The sequence below is a fragment of the Loxodonta africana genome, chromosome 1 (assembly GCF_030014295.1).
Source record: "Loxodonta africana isolate mLoxAfr1 chromosome 1, mLoxAfr1.hap2, whole genome shotgun sequence".
NCBI lineage: Eukaryota > Metazoa > Chordata > Mammalia > Proboscidea > Elephantidae > Loxodonta > Loxodonta africana.
The window spans coordinates 71061896-71089601 of record NC_087342.1 but is presented as its reverse complement, the minus strand read 5'-3'; the positions used below and the strand labels follow the sequence as shown (position 1 = coordinate 71089601).

Genomic DNA, 27706 nt, shown 5'->3' with positions numbered 1-27706 from the left:
TGTTTTTATTGTGGTAAATATCCATGTAACAGAACATTTTCCATTTCAATGATTTTCACATGCACAGTTCAGTGACATTACAGTCATTGTGCTGTTCAACCATTACTATTATGTAGCCTCCAAATTTTCCATCACCTTAAAGGAAGCTCAGTGTCCCCTTTTCGTGTATTGAAAAGACTTTGCTTTCCCCCATTGAGTTGCATTGGTGCCTTTATTTATAAGCATTTGACAATGTATGTGCATCTGTTTCGAAACTCCCCTTTTTTTTTTTTCTATTAATGAGTTTGTTTGGTCTTACGCCAACATTATACTGATTACTCTAGCATTATACTCACTCAATAAGTTGGTTATATTTTTAAAAACGCCTTTTTTTTCTGTGTACACACAAGTTTCTTAGCCAGAGTACTCTGGTAAGTTTGAAGAGTGCAGCAATTTCCTTGAGAGAACATGTCTTTGTAAGGAGACTTGCACCCAAGGGTAACTCAGGGTATTTGTAAACAGTCTTTTGAAAATTGACATGACTCAGAGTATGTGGAGGGGTCGCTTAATCTTCTGGGGGCATTCTAGTTAGGATTATATTTTAGGGACTAAAATTAGTCTCACATCTTCCTATTGTGTCTTATTGTCTCAAAAGTCATAGGTACAATAAAATTTTAAACCTTTATCTAAGGATTCAGATTTCTGAGTGATGCTTCCTTATGTTAAACTATATTTTGACCTCAGTTTGTGTTATCAATTGACACTTTCTCTTCCACTTCCCAGTTCCAGGTTTTTGTTCCTTTCGCTATGGATTATCTTTTCTCATACTCTCCTGTAATGTTGTAATAATGGCACAACGCACATGTCTGAACCTCACAATGGTGGCCATGGTGAACACCACATACCCACACGGGTCATACAACACCTCCGCAAACAAGCTCCCAGACAACATAAAGGTATATCGAAAATATTACTCAGAATCATAAGTTTAAAATCCTATTGTGCTAATTTGTACAGAGATTGAATGTTATCATACTTTAGAGAAGACAATAGTAAATAGAAAAAGAAGCTCAAGTCTTGATCTACCTGGAAAATAGTAATATAGATAAACATGTTCCATAATTAAAATATGCCTCAGTGTTTGTAAAGGGCTTTGTGTGTGTTGTGTGTGAACCCTTCTATATGAAGAAGAGTAAAATGGACCACGTTTATTCTAGGAGTTAGAGTTTCTTTAGAATAGAGAAGTTTGGACAAAAGAAAAAAGGGAAAATCTTTTAAGCCAGACGTGAAGGTGAAGGTACATCCTGGTTTTTATTTAAGTTTTGAACATGCAATATTTTTAAATGTTTTATTAATTTTTACATCTGGAAGTTTATGAGTTGTTATCCGTCAGAAGATGTAGATGCTGGAAAAAATGGAAAGGAGGATGGAGGAATGTTTTTTCACTGTACTTTTCCATGTGTTCATTTGTGAATCTACAGCCAAATACAAACACAGCTTATTTTCACCCCTTTTGTATATTAAAGATATCACACTATATGCAATGTAGTGCATCTTGTTTTTTTTTATGTAACAATGATTTAAATGACATCCTTTTACTCCCAATTATTATTGAGAGCTCATTTTACCTCCTACTTTCCCTCTTTAGTCTCCTTTCTTTTTGTTAGTTGAATTATTTCTACACAGAGTATATAATAATTACATAAAATTCTGCGACTTTTCTTACCATCATAGTTTTAGTCTTATGTCTATAAACCAAAAACCAGTTGCTGTGGAGTCAATTCCAACTAACAGCAACTGCACACATGCAGAGTAGCATTGGGTTTCATAGGGTTTTCAAGGCTGTGGCCTTTCAGAAGCACATCGCCAGGCCTTTCTTCTGAGGTATTGCTGGATGGGTTTGAGTCTCCAGCATTTTGGTTAGTAGTTGAGTGCTTAACCTGCATCACCCAGGGACTCCCTTAGTTCTCTAATTACATATTCACTTCTCCCCACCATCAATTCTTTGGATAATATTGCCCCAATCATGCCTTGGTTGGCTAAAGCTTGTCCTCTGGTAAATTCCTCAGGAAAAAAACTGATGGTTAATATATTGATTAAGTTTTCACATGTTCAGTTTTTCTGATTTTGTTACTTGAAGAACAACTCACTGGATACAAAATCAAAGCACCAAATAACAAGAAAAACAAGGAAGAATAGACACCACAGAGAACACAGTGAGGAATCCTAAATATAGAAAAGACTAGGACGGGAGATGAGAGAGAAGGTGATACACATGAATGAGGGATACTCTGTAATCAGGCTTCATTCATAGCCAAACAATGTGTATTATTATTCTATTTAAAATTTACCAATCTGATCATTGGACTCCCTGGTGGTGTAACTGTTAAAAAAACTCAGCTGCTAACCAAAGGGTTGGCCATTTGAGTGCACCTAGTGGCACCTTGGAAGAGAGGCTTGGTGATCTACTTCCAAAAAATCAGCCACTGAAAATCCTATGGAGCACAGTTCTAGTCTGACACATATAGGGTGGTCATGGGTTGGAATCCACTTAATGACAACTGCTTTTTAATCCGATAATTAGAAATTCTACCCAAACCCGTTGCCTTTGAGTGGATTCTGACTCATAAAGACCTTGTAGGACACAGTAGAACTGCTCTATAGGGTTCCCAAGGATGCAAATCTTTATGGAAGTAGAATGCCCCATCTTTCTCCAGTGAAGCAGCTTGTGGGTTCGAACCACTGACCTTCCAGTTAGCAGCTGAGCACTTAACCACTGCTCTATCAGGGCTCCTCATAGAAATTCTACCATAACTTTAAAATAGATATTCTTTTATTATTAATGGGATTGTACATGTTTCTGTGACCTATGTTTATTGGTCACTTCAGTTTTTTCTCTCATAAATTAGCTATTGATATCCTTCAACCATTTTTATCTATTGGGATATCATCTATTTCTTATTCATTTACATGACTCATGCAAATTTATACATATATAAATATTTATTCATAAGGTTGGTATAGAATAATTTATATATGGTGTGCTTTGTCTAATGACTACTAGTAAATATATTGAATAGGGAAATGCCAACTTAGGTTTCTAGTACTACATGTACTTTACACGACTTTGGCAACATTCAAGCAATAAATATTAAATGTCTACACTGTGACAGATATTGGAGGCACGAATGGTGCCCTTGACCACAAGGACTTTGTATTAGTTGAGGATATCAGTTATAAAATGTAAACACGTGCACAAAATCGGTGTTGTAAAGGAATAAAAAAACCCTATAATAAAGAACGTTGGGCAGAGGGGAGCTATTTTATCTTTACATGGGATGAACGAGAAGACCAGTTTCCCCACATCCCTGGAATATAACAGTAAATCTCCCATATGCAGACTAGTTAGATGTGTCTCCTCTTTTCTTTCAGAATCCCGTGTATAATTGGAGCCCAGAAATCCAGGGGATCATCCTCAGTTCCATCTACTATGGTTTAGTCTTAACACAAATTCTTAGTGGATACGTGTCTGGAATATACTCTATAAAGAAGATGGTTGGCTGTGGGCTATTCTTCAGTTCTCTGTTCAGCCTGTTCATACCGCTGGCAGCTAAACTTGGAAAAACTTCAGTCATCTTGTGCCGAGTAGTCCAGGGCATAACTCAGGTATTGAGATAATGCAAAAACTGAACAGGCTTTAAATTCATGGAAAATATCAGAGATCATGTTTCTAATTTCAGGGGATGGCAGGAACAGCACAGCATGAAATATGGGTCAAATGGGCCCCTCCCGGGGAAAGAGGCAGACTTACCTCTATAAGTCTATCAGGTAGGGACTTGGGGTCCAAAATGGCTGAATCATATTTTCATCTCATTAGATCATGTTCTTTCCTACAGCTGTAAGAAACATTTGTGTTTTGAACTGTCAAGAGCTTTGGGAATCATCCATTCCAGCATCCTAGCTTTAAAGATGACAAAACTATCTTCAATGGAGTAGGTTTCTTATCTCAAATAAGAGAGAAAAGTAAATATTGTATTCTTTTCTTCTCCCCAGCGTTATGCTCTACCAATTTATTTCACAGGAAATTGCTCACTGCTACCATGAGGTTACCTTGTCTCTTCTTTCAGATGCCTGGATTAATCAAAGGTGTCCTTTGTGTCTTTTCATTAGGGTTTTTTCTGGGACCCTTCATTGTCCTGCTGCTGACTGGATTCATCTGTCAGTCCCTGGGCTGGCCCATTGTCTTCTATATTTTTGGTGAGTCACTGTCTTAGCCTGGGTTCTCTAGAGAAGCAAAACCAGTAAATCTTATAAATACATATATAGTGAGATTTACATTAAGGAAATGGCACACGCAGTTGTAAAAGTTGGAAAGTCCGAAGTCCATGGGTCAGACTGGAGGCTTCTCTAGGCTCACAGGCTGCAGAGACTGAGGAATCCCAAGATCAGCAGGGAAGATGGCAGGTAAACTGCTAACCCAAGTCCCTAGAACTGGAGGCCAGATGAACAGGAGCCAGCTGCAGGGTCAAGAGCTAGCAAAAGCCCTCCAGCCTTGCCAGAAAGTCCACCTGTATTGGTTGCAGGCCACACGCCTAAGGAAACTCCCTTTCAACTGATTGGCTACTCATAGCAGAACCATCATAAAGGTGATCACACTATATCAAATCTCATCATGGAGGTGATCGCATCATTATATGACTGTCAAACTACATCATAACTGCCAAGCCACTGAGGATCATGTCCCAGCCAAGGTGACACATGACCTTAGCAATCAGTCACTTTCTATGAAAGCTCAGTTATTATTCAGAATTTAAGAAGCAAAAGTAAAAAAATAAAAACCTAGTATAAGAATTTATATAAAGTTAGCAATATAAAAAAGCCTGAATCCTATTGAAAGAGAGAAGTCGACATTTATTACGTTCTTGGGGCAGTTCTTTGTGTCCTATTGGGTCGCTATGAGTTGGAATTGACTTGATGGCAATGGGTTTGATTTTTGTTTGTTTGTTTGTTTTTACAAGCCAGGCCTTGTGCTCAGAACTATATATGCATGACTGTGCATACCTGTTACCTGTTGCCATCTAGTTGATTCCAACTCATAGTGACCCTATAGAGTAGGTTGAGTAGAGTAGAACTGAATAGAATAGAGTAGAACTGCCCCATAGGGTTTCCAAGAAGAGGTTGGTGGATTCAAACTGCTGATCTTTTGGTTAACAGTGGAGCTCTTGACCACTAGCACAAATGATATTGTCTAGGGAGGGAATATAACCCTAGGGTAGAAGGAGCCTGGGGCAGAACTTTGGAAGAAAGGCAAGTGTTATGGCAAATAGAAGAGAATAAGTCTTAGAAAAAGGCTGAGGAGAAATGGCCAGAGGAATGAAGTCCAATGCAAGGAGGCAGGGCCAAAGAGACTAAGATGAAAAGGAATGACCTGAGCTTTGGGGCCAATGCATGGAGTCAGAATCAAAGGCACCAAGGGGAAGAACGGTATTGTTCGTTATGGTTAAGATGAGGACAAAAGAAATTTGATTACTGGACATGGAGGCTAGGCCTGTTTTAACATTTGAGAGGCCTGGAGCAAGACTAAATGGAAGCACACGTAAATACTCGATTCCAACAGGTTTAATAATGCGTCCCTGGGCAAGTAACTTGACCTTTCTGAGCCTCGGTTTCCTTACTTTGAAAAAGAGATAATACCAGCACCATATGAATTTCTTGAGGGTTGAATAAGCTAACACATACAAATGTATGCCTTACTCATGTATTTATTAGATATTCACTTCTCTCTACTTACATTTTGCCTTAGGATTGGGTTCTGAGGTTACAGAATGAGGTCAAAATATCCTTTGAATGTAGTTTAAAGTTACACACATCTTAATACTGTTGCTATAAAAACTGCAAGTGTCCATATGATCTGGCCTCATTACTTTTTATCCTCATCCATTTCCGTCCTCCCTTTTGCTCTCTCCACCCAGTCATACTGGCCTCCTGACTTACGAAAACAAAACACAAAAAAAAACTCCATTGCCATCTGGTTGCTTCCAACTCATAGCGACCCTATAGCAACCCAGAGGATGGAGTAGAACTGCCTCACAGGGTTTCCAAGGAGCGGCTGGTGGATTTGAACTGCCAACCTTTTGGTCAGCAGCGGAGCTCTTAACTACTACTCCACCAGGGCTCTTTCCTGACTTAAAGCCTTGGCAATTACTACTCCCTCTGCCTGGAGGGTTCTTGCCCCAGATGTCTGCATTCATATCCCAGACTTCCCTGAGCATGGCACTCCTCCCTCCCTCTCCCTGTATGGCCTTCCTCCACGCTCCTTGTCATCATCCATCATTCAGTAGATTTTACTTGTTGATTTTTCATTGTCTCTTTCTCTTCCATTAGAAAGCAGACCCCATGAAGGCAGGAATGTTTGTCTATTTTATTTGCTGCTATGTCCCCAGTACCTAGAATAGTGCATAGTGTATTTGTTGTTAGTAGCTTTGACTCATGATAATCCCTTGCACAGCCTGAAATATTGCCTGGTCCTGTGTTATCTTCATGATCATTGGTATGTTTGAGTCCATTGTTATGGCCATTGTATAGTGCATTCCAACCTTTGGGCTGGTATTTCAGCATATCAATAGCAACATGCAGGCCACCACATTATGACAAACTGACAGATGGTGGCACGGTACATAACGGGTGTTTAATCGATACTTGTCAAATGAATGAATGCATTTCTAGAAGACTGACTGGTGAGTACTATATATTCCCTGTCCTAACAGAGGATTTCCTATGATCAGGTCACTGGTACAGGAAACTCAAAAACAAGAACCAAGTTGGCAAACTCTTACAGGACTTGTACAATGCCTTAAGCCTGGGCTATATCTCAGGAACATGGCTGAGGCCTAGCTCACCAAATTGGGTGACTCTCAAGCCCTGTGTGGGTTAAGCAGTGCCATACTCCTATGGCTGGTGTGGTGGAACACATTAGGAGTCTATAAAAATTAGGACTGGAGGGCAGGAAGGCCAAGATATCATTCACAGAGGGATGCAGAGGCTAGGAGATCAGATTTCCTGAGGCCAGGCAGCTTTCCACCATTCCTGTAAAATTCATTCTGGGGTATGGATGGCAGGTGTAGATACTGGGGGAGCTATAAAAAAATGTGACCCTTACTGCAAAGTTTCAAGAAAGAAAAAGAAGATCCAGGTTTTCAGACTAATACATTGAAAAATGCCAGTCTGGGAAAGAGTCCCACCACAGACTGAAAAGATTCCAATTTTAACTAATCCTGCTTTGTGGCTGTGCCTTATGTCTTCTCTGGCTCCTTCTGGTTTATGATAACCCAAAGGACCACCCATGTATAAGCATCAGTGAGAAGGAATTCATCATGGCTTCCCTTGCCCAGCAGGTAAAACACAGATGCACGTCCTTAGCACCTTTCATATGATGCTCCAAACGAGTTATGTTTCAGCTTGTTTCAATGTATTAATGACTAATGGGTTCTTTTCCAGTTCATCTCAAGTCGACAATCTCTACCCATCAAGTCTATGCTTAAGTCTCTTCCAGTCTGGGCCATTTCTCTTGGTAGTTTTGCTTTTTTCTGGTCAAATAGCATTTTGAATGTATACATCCCAACGTATATCAACCCTGTGCTTCATGTTAATATAAAAGAAGTAAGTACACGCTCTGTTCTCCCTTTAACTTTATGAAGAACTCTGTGCTCATTTCTCTGTCTCTCAGGACCCAAGTGTCAGTTCTCGCCTGTTCCTGAACTGTTTAGCTGATGTTCTTTACGCTCAGTTCTTATGTGAGCATTGCCCAGGACAAAAGGTGCAGGTATAGACACTGGTACTTCTGCAACAATACACATACACTCATGTTCCCACAGATTCTCTACATCCCATTCACTATATGATTGTCCTAGTGCTACCTTTCCCTGTGGGGACTAGTGTTCTTCCCTGAAAGCCACTTGTTTGTGCCCTGCCACATCCCTCAGCTCTTACAGATCCTTCCCCTTGGGTAAGGACACGAATCTTGGGTTGTGAGCCCCTGCTCAGGTCTTTCTCTGAAAGACCTGGCACCTCTTAATCACAACCCCATTGCTTGTTGGACTTGGAGAATGATTGATGCCTGGAAGCTCCTGTTGCTTGGTGCTACGGTTGTCAGAAAAGACTCCTTTAGAAATAAAGTCTGAATTTGCCACTTTGGCATATTCTGTAATGAATATCTAATATCTGCCTAGGGACCAGACTAAGGGTGAGGCCATTTAAGCTCTCTTGCTAGGTTTCATCTTTCATGAAACCATGGAGTTATTTCAAGTGTTAGAAGCAAGTGGCCCAGAACGAGAACACACACATTTATAACTGTTACCATTATTATCTCTTTTGTATTCTCCAAGGCCAGTCCTTCTCACTCCCAATGTAGTCTTCCTCGCTACTGTCTACTGCTCTCAGGTCCATTATACTTAAATAGAAAATTAGACAGATTGTGACAACTCTTACCTCTTACTTATTTCCCTTTTTCTTTTGGGAACAAGGCTCCAGCTGTAATTCTGGGACCATATGTTGATGGACTCCCATAAGACAGTACAAAGTTTAGATACTGAATTTCAGTGCAAGGATTGCTGTGTGTATCAATACCACATTTCCACCATACTCAATCTCAGAACAATGTTTCCTCCTCAGAATGGGCTGCTGTCTGCCCTCCCCTATTTGTTTGCCTGGATCTGTGCTATCCTAGCAGGACAGATGGCAGACTTCATTTCATCCAGAAATATTCTCAGCACAGTTAACAACCGGAAGCTCTTTACCACACTAGGTAAGGACCAGCCAAGACATTCAAGCATTTGGGAGAATCTTCACTCCATTGTGAGAAAGCTCCTGACTGTGTTGTTTGTCTCACTCTCTAGGACTTCTCCTCCCTGCCCTCTTCAGTATGTGTCTGCTTTACCTAAGTTCCAGCTTCAACAGCACTGTCATTTTCCTGTTAATTGCTAGTGCAACAGGAAGCTTTATTATACCTGGAATAACAATAAATGCCTGGGATATCGCTCCCAGGTAGGGTTTTAAAAAGTCCCTTTCTTTCTTGAATCTAAGCTCTCAATGGTGTTTTAAGAGTTCAGTTATTTTGGAGTTCATGCCCAGCAGGACAAAATTTTTGGAAAAACATCTATATAGGTCAGACATGTAAGTAATAATTATGTACCCAAGTATAGGTAGATGTAGACATAGACATATAGAACATAGATAAATGGATACACCTCTATATGTATAGAATATAAACCAAAAACAAAAACAAAAAAACCCCATTGCTGTCGAATTGATTCCAACTCATAGAGACCCTATAGGACAGAGTAGAACTGCCCCATACTGTTTCCAGGGAGTGCCTGGTAGATTCAAACCTTTTGACCAGCACCCTGAGCTCTTAACCACTTTGCCACCAGGGTTTCCATATGGGATATATATATATATATATATATATATATATATATATATATATATATACACACATATACATATGATGATGTGATCACCTCCATGATGAGATTTGATATAATGATATTGCCTCAATGACGAGATCTGCTGTGAGTAGCCAATCAGTTGAAAGGGAGTTTCCTTGGTGGTGTGGGCTGCACTAAATAGAAGTGGACTTTCTGGCAAGGCTCACAGGCTTTTGCTCACCCTGGATCCTGCAGCTGGCTCCTGTTCACCTGACCTCCATTTCTTGGGACTTGAGCTAGCAGCTTACCTGCCATCCTGCCTGCTAATCTTGGGATTCTTCAATCTTTGCAACCTGTGAGCAGAAGCCCTGCTGTCTGATCTGCTGATCTTGGGTTCACCAGCCCCTGCAGCTGCATGAATCAGGAGAAGCCTCTATCTGGACCCACAAACTTGGGATGTTTCGGCCTCTACAAGTGTGTGAGTCATTTCCTTGATATAAATCTCTCTCTATATATTTATAAGCTTTACTGGTTTTGCTTCTTTTAGAGAACCCAGACTAAGACAGCCAATTAATACAAATATTATTCAAATTTACACACCAGTCACTAAGGAAAAAGGTGAAGAGATTGCAAGATTTTAACCAACTTCTGCAGTCTGAAATTGATTGTCTTGCAATCAAGATGCATTGATAATTACTGATCACTGGAATGTGAAAGTTGGAAACAAAGAAGGAGAATATGTAGTAGGAAAATATGGCCTTGGCAGTAGAAATGACACTGGGGATCCCATGACAGGATTTTGCAAGACCAACAACTTGTTCATTGCAAATACCTTTTTCAACAACACAAATGGCTACTATACACGTGGACAGCACTGGACAGAATATACAGGAATCAAATCAACTACATCCATGGAAAGAGGCAATGGAGAAGCTCAATATCATCAGTCAGAACAAGGTCAGACATGAGTTGCATAATAAACCATCAATTGCTTATATGCAAATTCAAGGTGAAGTTGAAGAAAATTAAAACAAGTCCACAAGAGTGAAAATATGACCTCGAGTATATCCCACCTGAATTTAGAGACTATCTCAAGAGTAGATTTGATTCACTGAACATTAATGACTGAAGACCAGATGAGTTGTGGGATAACATTAAGGACATCATATATGAAGAAACCCAAAGGTCATCAAAAAGACAGGAAAGAAAGAAAAGACCAAAATGGATGTCAGAAGATTCTGAAACTTGATCTTGAATGTAGAGTAGCTAAAGCAATGGTAGAAATGATGAAGAACTGAACAATTTCAAAAGGCAGCTCGAGAAGACAAAGTAAAGTATCATAATGACATATGCAAAGAACTGGAGTTAGAAAACCAAAAGGGAAGAACACACTTGGAATTTCTCAAGCTGAGAGAACTGAAGAAAAAGTCAAGCCTCAAGTTCCAATACTGAAGGGTTCTATAGGCAAAATATTGAACGATGCAGGAAGCATCAAAAGAAATGGAAGGAATACACAGAGTCACTGTAACGAAAAAGAATTTGGCAACATTCAAACATTTTAGGAGATAGCATATGATCAAGAAACAATGGTATTGAAGGAAAAGTCCAAGCTACATGGAAGGCATTGGCAAAAACAAGGTTCCAGGAATAGACAGAATACCTATTGAGACATTTCCACAAACAGATGCAGCAGTGAAGGTGCTCACTCATCTATGCCAAGAAATTTGGAAGACAGCAACCTGGCCAACCAGTTGGAAGAGATCCATATTCGTGCCCATTCCAAAGAAAGGTGATACAGCAGAATTTGGAAATTATTGAACAATATCATTAATATCACACACAAGTAAAATTAGGCTGAAGATAATTAAAAAATGTTTGCAGCAGTACATTGACAGGGAACTGCCAGAAATTCAAGCTGAATTCGAAAGAAGATGTGGAAGAAGGGATAGCATTGCTGATGTCAGATGAATCCTGGCTGAAAGCAGAGAATACCAGAAAGATGTTTACCTATGTTTTATTGACCATGCAAAGGCATTCAACTGTATGGATCATAACAATTTACAGACATCATTGCAAAGAATGGGAATTCCAGAATGCTTAATTGTGCACATGAGGAGCCTGTTCATAGACCAAGAGGCAGTTGTTTGAACAGAATGAGGCAATACTGCATGGTTTAAAACCAAGAAAAGTGTGTGCCAGAGTTGTATCCTTTCACCATACTTATTCAAGCTCTATGCTGAGTAAATAATCTGATGGCTGGATGATATAAAGAAGAATAAGGCGTCAGGATTGTGGGAAGACTCATTAACAATCTACAATATGCAGATGATACCCTTGTTTGCTGAAACACTGGGCAGTGTTTTGTACTGTTGTACAATAAGTATATATATGTATGTATACGTATATATGTATATATATATTTTTATACATACATATATACGTATATATATATATAAGTATATGTATACGTACACATATACATATACAGATGTATGTATAGCCCAATGATTAAGAATACAAAGTCTACAGTCAGATGACTGGGTTTCAATGTTAGTACGTCCTTTTACCTCAAGAAAATTATTTACCTCCTTTATGCCTGTTTCTTCATCTGTAAAATGGGAGTAATAAGAGAATATGTACCTCATAGGTTTATTATGAGGATTAAATAAATTAGGATATGCTAAGTGCATAGAATAGTGACTGGCACACAGCAAATACTATATAAATGCTAGCTACACCATTCCTATTTTTATTGTGTGCATGCTTATCCTCATGATAACCCACCAATATTGGTAATACTACTTTAAATACTACTTTACAACTAAGGAAATTGAGGTTCACATACTAAGCTGTCCACCCAAGATCTCACCACTGGTTTGGGATCTTACCAGAGGTTTGAATCAAAATATGTTTGACTTAAAAACACTGCTATGCCTTAGAAAATAATAAGTTTGCTGACAGAAGTAGCTCTGCCATTTGCACAACTCCAGGGGTGCTGTTTACATTGCAATTTACGGGTAATTTTGTGCTCCCTGGAGAACATAGATTCGATATAAATGGGTTCTCAGAAGTTGTGTAGGGCAGTACCCTGGGGAACAGAGGCAAAAAAACCAAGACTTGTCATGGCATTCGGGATTCTTGACAATGGGGATTCTCTTTACATCACTGATCGTGGAATGAAAGCACCTCTTTCTGTAAAAATAGTTAAATCCCTTTCCATAGCCATAGCATGCTAAAGACTTCTGAGCCTGGAAAGGAATGTAGTCGTTAAAGATGTCATCAATATGGAATAAAAAACAGGTAAATAGAAAAGCACATATTGACCTGTCATAGTAATCACTACAAATAAGGAAAGTAAGGGAAAGAGAGTGAGTATCTTTAAAAGAGCCTCATAGAAAAGGTGCATTACTTTCGAAGGAACAATAATAAGACTGACAGCTGCCTTCTCAACAGAAAGAACGAAACTGAGAAGCCAATCAACTGATATCTCTAAAATGCAAAAAAGAAAATAATTATTAGCTTAAAATTTTATATCCAGTAAAAATATCCTTCAAGAATCGAAGTAAAATGAAAACACTTCCAATCAAACTTATAAAATTTATCAACAACAGACCTCCAATGTAAAAACTGCTAAATGAGAATTTTTCAGGCAGAAATAAAATAATCACAGATGAAACATAGATGTGTAGGAATAAATGAAGAGAAATGGAGAATAAAAATATTACAGTAAAACTAATAATTACTGAGTTTATAAAACAAGCACAATAATATCTTACAGGATATAAATTAAAACGCACTACAATAATTGCACAAGAGAGGGTATAAATGAATTTAAGTGTTTTAAGATGCTTCTATTAATGGGAATTTGTAAAAGCATTATTTTTTATATTACACTTCAAGTCCTCTTCGATCTCAGCAAGCAAGGCTATGTCTATGTCATTGCATATTGCACGTTGTTAATGAGTCTTCCTCCAAACCTGATGCCACATTCTTCTTCATATAGTCCTGCTTTCCAGACTATTTGCTCAGCATACAGATTGAATAAGTATGGTGAAAGGCTACAACCCTGATGCATACCTTTTCTGATTTTTGAACAGGTGCTCTTGGTCTATGTACAGGCTCCTCAGGAGCACAATTAAGTGTTCTGGAATTCCCATTCCTTGTAGTGTTAACCATAATTTGTTATGATCCACATAGTCAAATGCCTTTGCATAGTCAATAAAACACAGGTAAACAACTTTCTGGTATTCTTTGCTTTCAACCAAGAGCCATCTGACATCAGCAATGATATCCCTCATTCCATGTCATCTTCTGAATCTGGCTTGAATTTCTGGAAGTTACCTGTGGATGTACTGGTGCAACCATTTTTGAATTATCTTCTGCAAAATTTTGCTTGTGTGTGACATTAACGACATCGTTTGATAATTTCTGCTCTGTAGCATTGGGCAAATCTGCTGCAAAAGACCTCTTTAAACTGTTAAGAAGCAAAAGTGTCACGTTGAGGACTAAGTAGCACCTAACCTAAGCCATGGTGTTTTCAGTTGCCTCATATGTGCATAAAAGCTGGACAATGAATAAGAAAGACTGAAAAAGAATTGATGCCTTTGAATTATGGAGTTGGTGAAGAATATTGAATATACTATGCACTGCCATGAGAATGAACAAATCCATCCCTAGAATGAACGGAATCCTCCTTAGAAGCGAAGACAGAGAGACCGTCTCACATACTTTCGACATGTTATTGGAGAAGGACATCTTGCTTGGTAAAGCAGAGGGTCAGTGAAAGAGAGCAAGACCCTCAACGAGATGGATTGACATAGTGGCTACAACAGGGGGCTCAAGCATAGCAACGATTGTGAGGATGGTGCAGGACAGGGCAGTATTTCCTTCTATTGTACATAGGGCCACTATGAGTTGGCACCTGATGATAGTGGGAAGATGAAATATTCTAAATTTCCATGCATCTAACAGCACACTTTTATAATTATAAAGCAAACTTTTAGAAACTTACTCAATTTCCAGATAGGATGGAGCAGTGTATGGCTGGCTGGCACTCTAACTGAGAAAAACTTGGAATGCCCGAATAAACACCAAAAGTATTCATTGAAAGGCATCAGGGAGCACTTGAGGCAACCACAATCAGAAACACCTGAGGATAGCACCTAAGAGAGGTGAGCTGAAAACTCCCACCACTTTATCCCTGGGGTCATTTGCCAATTTTAATAATCCAGATTTGGCTGCTGCAATCTCTACCCAGCCAGCGCACACAGTTGACGTGCCCCTTGGGAGTCTCAGATAAAACAGTCATTCCAAGCAAGATAAGTAACTTTGTCTATATTCCAAGGTGCTACTCTCTCCTATTTATCTGAACCCTCCCCTCCCCTTCCCAGGCAGCTTCATTAACATTGGAATTTCCTGAGCCAGAGAGTGAACTGCTCTGCGGTTTTTCTTTCTGTCTTTCTTTCTTTTTTTTTTGGGTCTTTTCCTAACCCATTCTCCTGGCCTGAGAGAAGCAGCTACAAAAAACCCAGGGACCAAAAATTCTTCCCTAATTGGACTAAAAACACAGAACCAGCTCCAGCCAAGCATATGTGATCCACAGTCTTGGGCTTTCATCCCTACAGGGAACAAGGTGGCTATTATAATGCAAAGGCATTTCTGATAGGGATCTGACTGTAATTGTTTTAGCAGATTACTAGAAAGACAAGTTTCCCAGGTCTGATATCTCTGCATATTCAACAGAGCCCTCACTGACCCAAAACAGGGAACTGAGGGCTGAAGATCCCCCCAGACCACCTAGCCTCCTGCCTTAGGGGTCTAAGGAGGGTGACACCTACCAATCTGTAGAGGTACTTGCATTGGGGGCCTAAGGTACAGCTGCAGAGCCCACCCACCAAGGTGCTTTAGGAATAGAGACACACCTACCTCCCTGACACTTGAGGGAAGCCTGTCAGCATCCTGCCCCCCCTGCTGTGTGTGAACCCCTGCTGCTACTAGAATCTGGTGCATACAACTATCACCACTACTTCTCAAGGTGGATATGTGACAGTCTGCACCACACACTTGATGACCCAAAATCAGATTCGACTCAAGAATAGTGAATGGACTCTTAGGCTTATATATCTGGCAACAGCCCAAACCAGCTGGTAATAGGACATAAGTGATTCAAGGGCTACAACAATCAAGACAGCACAATCTAGTAGCCCATCTATGTATATTGAAAGAAAACAAAACAAGATAAGACTCAGTGAGTAAATATAGAATAATTCACTACAATATCTTAGAGATGGCTTGGAGACAGCAGTTGATATCAAATCACATAAAGAAGCACACCATGACAGCTTCTACAACTCCCCAAACTAAAGAATCAAAATCTTTCCCAAATGAAGATACAATCCTGGAATTGCCAGATGCAGAATATAAAAAACTAATTTACAGAATGCTTCAAGACATCAGGGATGACCTCAGAAATGAAATAAGGCAATCTACAGAAAGAGCCAAGGAACACACTGATAAAGCAGTTGAAGAACTCAAAAAGATTATTCAAGAACAGAGTGGAAAAATTAATAAGTTGCAAGAATCCATAGAGAGACAGCATGCAGAAATCCAAAAGATTAACAATAAAATTACAGAATTAGACAACGCAATAGGAAGTCAGAGGAGCAGACTCTAGCAATTAGAATGCAGAGTGGGGGATCTGGAGGACCAGGGAATTGACACCAATATAGCTGAAAAAAAAATCAGATAAAAGAATTAAAAAAAAAAATGAAGAAACCCTAAGAATCATGTGGGACTCTATCAAGAAGAATAACTTGTGTATGATTGGAGTCCCAAAACAGGGAGGGATAATGGAAAACACAGAGAGAATAGTTGAAGATCTGCTGACAGAAAACTTCCCTGACATCATGAAAGATGAAAGGATATCTATCCAAGATGCTCCTCGAACCCCATTTAAGACTGATCCAAAAAGAAAATCACCAAGACATATTATCATCAAACTTGCCAAAACCAAAGATAAAGAGAAAAATTTTAAAGCAGCCAGGGATAGAAGAAAGGTCTCCTACAAAGGAGAATCAATAAGAATAAGTTCAGACTACTCAGCAGAAACCATGCAGGCAAGAAGGCAATGGGATGACATATATAGAGCACTGAAGGAGAAAAACTGCCAGCCAAGGATCACATATCCAGCAAAACTCTCTCTCAAATATGAAGGCAAAATTAAAATATTTACAGATAAACACAAGCTTAGAGAATTTGCAAAAACCAAACCAAAGCTACAAGAAATACTAAAGGAAATTGTTTGATCAGAAAACCAGTAATATCAGATACCAGCACAACACAAGGTCACAGAACAGAGCATCCTGGTATCAACTCAAATAGGGAAATCACAAAAACAAATTAAGATTAATTAAAAAAAAAAATGCTCAAAAAGGGGATCATTGAAGTCAATATGTAAAAGATCACACAATAATCAAAAAGAGGGACTAAATACAGGTGGCATAGAACTGCCATATGGAGAGGGACACAAGGCGATATAGGACAATACAAGTTAGGTATTTACTTAGAAAAATAGGGGTAAATATTAAGGTAACCACAAAGAGGAATAACAACTCCATAACTCAAGACAAAAACCAAGAAAAACATAACGACTCAGCAAACATAAAGTCAAATACTATGAAAATGAGGAACACACAATTTACAAAGAAAAACGTCTCAGCACAAAAAAGTAAGTAGAAAAATGAAATTGTCAACAATACACATAAAAAGGCATCAAAATGACAACACTAAACACTTACTTATCTATAATTACACTGAATGTAAATGGACTAAATGCACCAATAAAGAGACAGAGAGTCTCAGACTGGATAAAGAAACATGATCCGTCTATATGCTGCCTACAAGAGACACACCTTACACTTAGAGACACAAACAAACTAAAACTCAAAGGATGGAAAAAAATATGTCAAGCAAACAATAAGCAAAAAAGAAGAGGAGTAGCAATATTAATTTCTGACAAAATAGACTTTAAACTTAAATCCTCCACAAAGGATAAAGAAGGACACTACATAATGATAAAAGGGACAACTGACCAGGAAGATATAACCATATTAAATATTTATGCACCCAATGACAGGGCTGCAAGATACATAAAACAAACTTTAACAGAACTGAAAAGTGAGATAGACACCTCCACAATTATACTAGGCGACTTCAACACACCACTTTCGGAGAAGGACAGGACATCCAGTAAGAAGCTCAATAGAGACATGGAAGACCTAATTGCTACAATCAACCAAGTTGACCTCATTGACTTGTACAGAACACTCCACCCAACTGCTGCAAAGTATACTTTTTTTTCTAGCGCACATGGAACATTCTCTAGAATAGACCACATATTAGGTCATAAAACAAACCTTTGCAGAATCCAAAACATCGAAATATTACAAAGCATCTTCTCAGACCACAAGGCCATAAAAGTGGAAATCAATAAGAGAAAAATTAGGGAAAAGAAATCAAATACTTGGAAACTGAACAATACCCTGCTCAAAAAAGACTGGGTTATAGAAGACATTAAGGAGGGAATAAGGAAATTTATAGAATGCAACGAGAATGAAAATACTTCCTAACAAAACCTCTGGGACACAGCAAAAGCAGTGCTCAGAGGTTAATTTATATCGATAAATGCACACATACAAAAAGAAGAAAGAGCCAAAATCAGAGAACTGTCCCTACAACTTGAACAAATAGAAAGTGAGCAACAAAAGAATCCATCAGGCACAAGAAGAAAACAAATAATAAAAATGAGAGCTGAACTAAATGAATTAGAGAACAGAAAAACAATTGAAAGAATTAACAAAGCCAAAAGCTGGTTCTTTGAAAAAATTAACAAAATTGATAAACCATTGGCCAGACTGACTAAAGAAATACAGGAAAAGAAAAAAAATAACCCGATTAAGAAACGAGATGGGCCACATCACAACAGACCCGACTGAAATTAAAAGAATTATGTCAGATTATTACAAAAATGTACTCTAACAAATTTGCAAACCTTGAAGAAATGGATGAATTCCTAGAAAAACACTATCTACCTAAACTAAAACAATCAGAAGTAGAACAACTAAATAGACCCATAACAAAAAAAGAGATTGAAACGGTAATCAAAAAACTCCCAACAAAAAAAAGCCCTGGCCCGGATGGCTATACTGCAGAGTTCTACCAAACTTTCAGAGAAGAGTTAACACCACCACTACTAAAGGTATTTCAAAGCATAGAAAATGACGGAATACTGCCTAACTCATTCTATGAAGCCACCATATCCCTGATACCAAAACCAGGTAAAGATATCACAAAAAAAGAAAATTACAGACCTATATCTCTCATGAACATAGATGCAAAAATCCTCAACAAAATTTTAGCCAATAGAATTCAACAACATATCAAAAAAATAATCCACCACGACCAAGTGGGATTTATACCAGGTATGCAAGGCTGGTTTAATATTAGAAAAACTATTAATGTAATCCACCATATAAATAAAATAAAAGACAAACACCACACGATCTTATCAAATGATGCAGAAAAGGCATTTGACAAAGTCCAACACCCATTTATGATAAAAACTCTCAGCAAAATAGGAACTGAAGGAAAAGTCCTCAACATAATAAAGGGCATCTATACAAAGCCAACAGCCAACATCACTCTAAATGGAGAGAGCTTGAAAGCATTTGCCTTGAGAACAGGAACCAGACAAGGATGCCCTTTATCACCGCTCTTATTCAACATTATGCTAGAGGTCCTAGCCAGAGCAATTAGGCTAGACAAAGAAATAAAGGGCATCCGGATTGGCAAGGAGGAAGTAAAATTATCTCGATTTGCAGATGACATGATCTTATACACAGAAAACCCTAAGGAATCCTCCAGAAAACTACTGAAACTAATAGAAGAGTTTGGCAGAGTCTCAGGTTATAAGATAAACATACAAAAATCACTTGGATTCCTCTACATCAACAAAAAGAACATTGAAGAGGAAATCACCAAATCAATACCATTCACAGTAGCCCCCAAGAAGATAAAATAGTTAGGAATAAATCTTACCAAAGCTGTAAAAGACCTATATAAAGAAAACTACAAAGTGCTACGACAAGAAACTAAAAAGGACCTACTTAAGTGGAAAAACATACCTTGCTCATGGATTGGAAGACTTAACATAGTAAAAACGTCTATTCTACCAAAAGCCATCTATTCATACAATGCACTTCCGATCCAAATTCCAATGTCATTTTTTAATGTGATGGAGAAACAAATCACCAACTTCATATGGAAGGGAAAGAAGCCTCGGCTAGGCAAAGCATTACTGAAAAAGAAGAAGAAAGTGGGAGGCCTCACTCTACCTGATTTCAGAACCTATTATACAGCCACAGTAGTCAAAACAGCCTGGTACTGGTACAACAACAGGCACATAGACCAATGGAACAGAATTGAGAACCCAGATATAAATCCATCCACATATGAACACCTGATATTTGACAAAGGCCCAGTGTCAGTTAATTGGGAAAAAGATAGTCTTTTTAACAAATGGTGCTGGCATAACTGGATATCCATTTGCAAAAAAATGAAACAGGACCCATACCTCACACCATGCACAAAATCTAACTCCAAGTGGATCAAAGACCTAAACATAAAGACTAAAACGATAAAGATCATGGAAGAAAAAATAGGGACAACCTTAGGAGCCCTAATACAAGGCATAAACAGAATACAAAACATTACAAAAAATGATGAAGAGAAACCCAATAACTGGGAGCTCCTAAAAATCAAACACCTGTGCTCATCTAAAGACTTCACCAAAAGAGTAAAAAGACTACCTACAGACTGGGAAAGAATTTTCAGCTATGACATCTCAGACCAGCACCTGATCTCTCAAATCTATATGATTCTGTCAAAACTCAACCACAAAAAGACAAACAACCCAATCAAGAAGTGGGCAAAGAATATGAACATGCACTTCACTAAAGAAGATATTCAGGCAGCTAACAGATACATGAGAAAATGCTCTCGATCATTAACCATTAGAGAAATGCAAATTAAAACTACAATGAGATTCCATCTCACTCCAACAAGGCTGGCATTAATCCAAAAAACACAAAATAATAAATGTTGGAGAGGCTGCAGAGAGATTGGAACACTTATACACTGCTGGTGGGAATGTAAAATGGTACAACCACTTTGGAAATCTATCTGGCGTTATCTTAAACAGTTAGAAATAGAACTACCATACAACCCAGAAATCCCACTCCTCGGAATATACCCTAGAGACATAAGAGCCTTCACACAAACAGATATATGCACACCCATGTTTATTGCAGCTCTGTTTACAATAGCAAAAAGCTGGAAGCAACCAAGGTGTCCATCAATGGATGAATGGTTAAATAAAGTGTGGTATATTCACACAATGGAATACTACGCATCGATAAAGAACAGTGACGAATCTTTGAAACATTTCATAACATGGAGGAACCTAGAAGGCATTTTGCTGAGTGAAATTAGTCAGAGGCAAAAGGACAAATATTGTATAAGACCAGTATTATAAGATCTTGAGAAATAGTATAAACTGAGAAGAACACATACTTTTGTGGTTACGAGAGGGGGAGGGAGGGAGGGTGGGAGAGGGTTATTTACTGATTAGTTAGTAGATAAGAACTACTTTAGGTGAAGGGAAGGACAATACTCAATACACGGAAGGTCAGCTCAACTGGACTGGACCAAAAGCAAAGAAGTTTCCGGGATAAACTGAATGCTTCAAAGGTCAGTGGAGCAAGGGCGGGGATTTGGGGACTATGGCTTAAGGGGACTTCTAAGTCAATTGGCAAAATCATTCTATTATGAAAACAATCCGCATCCCACTTTGAAATGTGGCGTCTGGGGTCTTAAATGCTAACAAGCGGTCATCTAAGATGCATCAATTGGTCTCAACCCACCTGGATCAAAGGAGAACGAAGAACACCAAGGTCACACAATAACTATGAGCCCAAGAGACAGAAACGGCCACATGAACCAGTGACTTACATCATCCTGAGACCAGAAGAACTAGATGGTGCCTGGCCACAACTGATGACTGCCCTGACAGGGAGCACAACAGAGAACCCCTGAGGGAGCAGGAGATCAGTGGGATGCAGACCCCAAATTCTCATAAAAAGACCAGACTTAATGGTCTGACTGAGACTAGAGGAATCCCGGCGGTCATGGTCCCCAAACCTTCTGTTGGCCCAGGACAGGAACCATTCCCGAAGACAACTCATCAGACATGGAAGGGACTGGACAATGGGTAGGAGAGAGATGGTGATGAAGAGTGAGCTACTTGTATCAGGTGGACACTTGAGACTGTGTTGGCATCTCCTGTCTGGAGGGGAGATAGCAGGGTAGAGAAGGTTAGAAACTGGCAAAATTGTCACGAAAGGAGAGACTGGAAGGGCTGACTCATTAGGGGGAGAGTAGGTGGGAGTATGGAGTAAGATGTATATAAGCTTATATGTGACAGACTGACTTGATTGTAAACGTTCACTTAAAGCTCAATAAAAATTATTTAAAAAAAGAAATGAAAATGGAGTTTGATTCCAGTGATGCAAATGGCCATTGAAGCCACTGGCTGCCTTGGGTAAATTGCCAGTTATGAGTTATCTATATATCTTCATTTACAGTGGACAAACTGAGGATAAAGTCTTAAAACCACTCAAAAAAAAAAAAAAAAAAAGTCAGAATGAAAATTCAGGAATAAAGCTGGAATTCACAAAGAACTACACCCTCACACCATGAGTACCATGAGGTTCATATACAAACTTGAGTTGTTTGAAGAAAAACCTACAAGCTGAGTAGTAGTGTGTAAGCATTTCCTCCAAATGCCCCTTAACCAACAGCTTGAACCAAGGAGAGGTGGTCTGCATGTACCATGGCTGAATTTCCCATTGAGATGAGTCCACCACCATCACACCCTACAGGCTTATGCTATCAGAAAGGCAGGAAGCATTACAATAACCACAGAAGCTCCCTGGTCAGAAAAACGGGGAACTCCAGGAAATAGAATCTGGTACCTGTCCCTGAGCATAGAGCCTACTACAGCATATTCTACATTGAGCTAACTCAAAGGTGCTGAACTGACTTCCAAAAGTTGTTGGCTGAGCTAATTTCTCTGCTGACTTCTAAAAATAAGGAAGAAATATGCCTCAAGAACTATCCAAATTTGTCTCTGCTCAGTAAGAAAGCATTTCTATCTCAACTTCAGCTGTAAAGAGAAGGAAAAACTGAAAACAAAATAAAACTCTCTTCTGAGATTTGTAGCAATAAACCAACTTTCACAAGATTCTCCATTCCAAATTCAAATGCTCTATTTTTTCCAAAAGCCACAATCTTAGAACTGAATTTCAAGCAGTCCCAGGCTAGCAAAGCTCACAGATGCCTGGTAGAAACAAATAAAATCATCTCTGGGAAAACATACCCTGAACACAGGCTCCAGAGTTTCCTCCTGAAAGTAGTTCCAGTGAAAATTATTTCACAATCAAAGATCAAAAAATGCTTGAAGTTATGAAGTTATAATAAAGTGCCAAGACTGAGAGTTAGAAGAAATAAAAACCATAGAATTAAATGCTCAGAAATATTGAAAACTTACATATCAATGTTTAACAAAGTGAAAGAGGGAATTGAAAACACACACACACAAAAAAAAACATGAGCTTTAACAATCAAATCTAACCCCTGGAAATAAAAAATATAAACATCAAAATTAGAAATTTCAGATTAGATACAGCAAAAGGAATGAGTACGGCTTCTGCTTCTGGGAGATTAAATCATTTGGGCTAGCTTTCTTAATGAAGACTACTAAAATGGCTGGGAAAATGTAAAAAGAGTCTTCTATGAAGCATAGGGTCACTATGAGTGTGAATCAACTCAAAGGCAATGGATCTGGTTTTGGGTTATGAAGCTTCAGAAAACCAGAGACAGAAAGCTGTAATGAACAAGATATGGAAGAAACCAGGAACTCAAAGAAATGAGCAAAGGACTAGGAAGTAACTTTTTCTTAGGATGAGGAAAGCTGTATATAACAATTATATATATACATACGTTATTATTTTGCTGATAATCAGAGCCTGACAATGGTGAGGGCCCTGATAAACTAATGTTTTCCCCTGAGACCTTCCAAGAACTGCATCTGATGAGTAAAGGTGAACAGAAATAAACCACTCCTCACATGGTCTACTTTGAATCATTTCAGTGGACCAGAAAAATATGGAGCCTTTATTTAAAATGATTCAGGATTGCTAATGTTGCCAAGTATGCCTGGAAGAAGCAAACAAAAACACTGCCTAGGGGAAAATGACATCATCCTAAATATCAAACTGTCCCTAAAAACAATTTTTAAATGCAATCTTCAGAACACAATAAAAAATAACTAGGTACATTGAGGAAGTATGACAAAATAAGGGAGAGTCAGCAGAAAAAAACCAACAACAGAAACAGACCCCTAAGGAAACAAATGTTGGAATTATTAAACCAGACTGTAAAATATATATGCTTACCCTGCTTATGAATTAAAAGCCAACCTTGACATTTATAGTAGAAAACTCAAAACTATGAGTAGAATATTTGAAAAAGTACTAAAAATAAATATAAGGATACTTGCTATCAACCCTATTGTTTAGCATTCTGGAAATGCTAGCAAACACAAATGGTCAAGAGAACTAAATCATGGATATACATAATGTAAAAGAGAGGGAAAAAATAACTTTATTACATGTAATGTCTTTGTCTTCCTTGGAAAAAAATAAGTTGAAGGTAGACATCATATTGGAGCAAAACCTAAAACACAGTATCAACCAATATTATAAAAGAATTATGGAAAAAACACTTAACAATGTACTAGGTCCATATGAAAAAACTACAGGTTTAGTGAGAACTATCACTGAAAATATATGAAGCGTTGATACATCAGGTTTCTAGGATGGACTCCTTAAGATTGTAAAGATATCATATCCCCCAAATGTATTATAAATTTTGTATAGTTTAATTCCATATCACAAGTTTTGAAGGAGCCCTGGTGGTACAGTCATTAAGCTCTCTGCTGCTAACCAAAAGGTTGATGGTTCAAACCCACTAGCCACTCCATGGGAGAAAGACATCTGCTTCTGTAAAGATTACAGTCTTAGAAACTGAAGAAGAAAATACATTGTTTTTAGAAATGAGGAAAAGCTATTTGATAACATTTGATTCAAAAGGATTGATATGTATGCAGTTAACTACTGGAAATTCATAATTGATAGCAGCAAAAAAAAGGAAAAAATTTAAATATAAGAAATAAAGGATAAAAAATGTTTAAATAAATTTTATAGATTTAAACTCTGTATAATAAATCAGCCAGTAAAGACTATGATGTAGTCAAATATTTATTGAAATGCAGTTTATGATATATTTCTAAATGAAAAACTACGTGCATTTTTAACATTTGGCTGATTTATTATAAAAATAATAAAATAATTATTTTATTATAAAAATAATAAATCAGCCAGTAAAGACTATGATGTAGTCAAATATTTATTGAAATGCAGTTTATGATATATTTCTAAATGAAAAACTATATGCATTTTTAACATTAGTACTTGAAGATCATAATGTCTTTTTTATATACTTCAAATTTACTGTGTGCATAGAATAGATCAAAGAGTAGAAAGACTTAAATAGTAGTTATTTCTGTAGAATGAAATTATGACCTATTTTTGGTTGCTACTTATGAGTGTGTTTTTCCATGTTTGTTGAGTCACCTGCATTGAGTCTACATTATTTTTAATGTTAAATTTTAAATGTTATTAAAAAAACAAATACAAGAATGATAGTTTTTAATTACTTTATGTTTTAATCCTTTAGGATCCAGAATATCCCTGGTTTAAAGTCTTCTTTCTCATGACAGCCATTAGTGTGATAAGCCTCATTTTCTACCTTATATTTGGTAAAGCAGAAATTCAGGAGTGGGCTAAAGAAAGACAACATACGCGCCTCTGAAGGTGAGAAGTGATCAGATTAAGGGCCGTTTTGAAGGCAGAACTCAGAGTCTTCGTGGGGAGCAGGGGTGCAGGACTTGAGGATGACCTCTTGAGTAAACTGTGGTCTTGCTGACTGAGATAGGGAAGAACGAAGGGGTAGAGGTCAGGGGACCAGGTTAAGTCTGAAGCTATTAGACGTCCTGATAGAAAGGGCATGCAGCCTGGAAGATGTACTGGTTTGAAATGCTAAGTAAATGGTGGGGCTAGAGATATAAAATTGAGAGCCTGGGGGTCTCTAATGTTCCTGGGTGGGACAAATGGTTTGCGCTGGTGCTTGACTACTACTAACCAAAGGGTTGGTGATTCAAAACCACCCAGGGATCCAATGTGTGGGATTGTCATGAGTTGGGGTTGACTCCACGGGCAATGGGTTTAGTTTTTGATTTGGGAGCTCTCTAACATCTACACGTGAGGAAGAGAGAGTTTGCAAGGGAAACTGGGAAGGGCCTTCAATGAGCTAGGTAGAACAGTTGAAGAATGTAGTGTCTCAGATGTGAAGTGAGAAAAGGGTTTTAAGAAGGTGAGACTGAACACTTGCGGCAAATGTTGCCAATGGGCCAAATTTTATTAGCTCCAAGAATTTGGTAAGGAGTTTGACAAGGGATCCCTTAAAGCTGACGCTGATAAGAATGGTTTTCAATTGAATAATGGCAACAAATCGCCCATTAAAGTGAGTTTAAAAGAGAATCTGATCTAGTGCCTTTCTTATATAAATTGTTGCTGTCATTAGTTGCTGTGGAATCGATTCCAACTTACGGCAAACTCAATGTGTGCAGAGTAGAACTGCTCCATAGGGTTTTTAAGGCTGTGACATTTCCAAGGGGCCTCTGGATGGGTTCAAACCCCTGGTTTAAACCACCCAGGGAACTTTCTCTCCACTAAAAAAAAAACTCGTTGCCATTGAGTCAATTCCAACTCATAGCGACCCTATAGGACAGAGGTGAGCCACCCCACAGGGTTTCCAAGGAGTGCCTGGTGGATTCGAACTGCCAACCTTTTGGTTAGCAGCCGAACTCTAAACCACTACGTCACAAGGGTCTCATTCTTTCCACTACTATAGATGAAATCTAGGTTCCTACCCAGGGCCAATTCCTTCACTTTTGCCTGGATTTCTTCCCCTCTGAATGACTCAAGGAAACCCTGTTGGCATAGTGGTTAAGAGCTACGGTATGGCGGGCTCAGGGCAAACCTCAGAGACCACAGTGGCGTTGCTGGGTAAGTTGAGGCAGAGAAAGTTTTCATTGCCAGCATCCCAGAAGTTCTCCATGTGGTCCCAAGAATCACTATCCTTCCCTCCCCCTAAAAGTAATGACTATCTGACATTTATAATAATTTTTTTTCCTCTCTACATTTCTTTATGGATCTCTGGATACTGTAAACAGTTAAAGTCCTAGGCTGTTAACCAAGAGGCTGGAAGTTCAAGTCCACCCAAAGGCAGCTAAGAAGAAAGGCCTGGGAATCTACTTCTGAAAAACCAGTGATTGAAAACCCTGTGGAGCACATTCTACTCTGACCCACATGGAGTCACCACGAATCAGAAATGACACAACAGATATAAGGGTTAGTTTTGCCAATTTAAGAACATTTGGTATGTCTTTTAAATTTCTTTTTATCTCAGGCTTCCCCTGTAAAACCTCCCACAGTTTGGAAACAGTAGCTCTATCTAGGGGCTTGACCAGACCTGGTTTACTTAGTAAGACATTGGTGGTCCTGGGTTCTTCCATCAGGAGCTACATAATGTCTGTATATCTATCTAATGTTAACAGTTGTTGATTCTCAACACCTGGATTCCTTAACTCACTGGGAGCTGCAAAATGGGGATATTCTAATTCTATCGTCTTATTCATGTATTAGTTGAAATAGTTCTACAATGAAACCTTTCTCCTATCATTAATTTACCACTGGTACAGTTTACATGGGTGGCACAAATATTTAAGCACTCCACTAACTGAAATATTGGTGATTTGAACTCATCCAGCAGCACCTCGAAAGAAAGGCCTGGTGATCTGTTTCCTTAAAGATTACAGGCAAGAAAACTGTATGAACAAATTCTACTCTGTAACACATGGGGTCATCATGAGTCAGAATTGATGGCAACAGGTTTGGTTTTCTGGTTTTAGTAGAGAGAAGGTAGGGCTTATGGGTGCAGACCTGGTGGGTCGAGATTTTATCTATGCAACAAAAAATGAAGTTTAAGCTTAAGAGGAAGAGTTG

General features: G+C 38.5%; 2 protein-coding genes across 2 annotated transcripts in view; one reads left to right on the top strand and one right to left on the bottom strand.

Annotated features, from left to right (window-relative positions):
• Window positions 1-743: 743 nt before the first annotated feature.
• On the top strand, window positions 744-25451 carry SLC17A1 (solute carrier family 17 member 1; the record flags this gene model as incomplete). The annotated part of the gene is given in 10 exon segments (XM_064293563.1): window positions 744-935; window positions 3412-3645; window positions 3720-3807; window positions 4150-4240; window positions 7235-7373; window positions 7477-7638; window positions 8650-8782; window positions 8874-9021; window positions 9807-9882; window positions 25317-25451. Coding segments are annotated over 10 exon segments (1398 nt in total), but the record flags the coding sequence as incomplete, so codon positions are not given.
• Window positions 25134-27706, bottom strand: part of LOC100674542 (probable small intestine urate exporter) — a 69086-nt gene continuing 66513 nt past the window's right edge. The window contains exon 15 of the mRNA XM_064281660.1: window positions 25134-25565. Within this exon, the coding sequence (XP_064137730.1) occupies window positions 25470-25565 (96 nt within the window). The 3' untranslated portion in view covers window positions 25134-25469. The remainder of the gene's footprint in view (window positions 25566-27706) is intronic.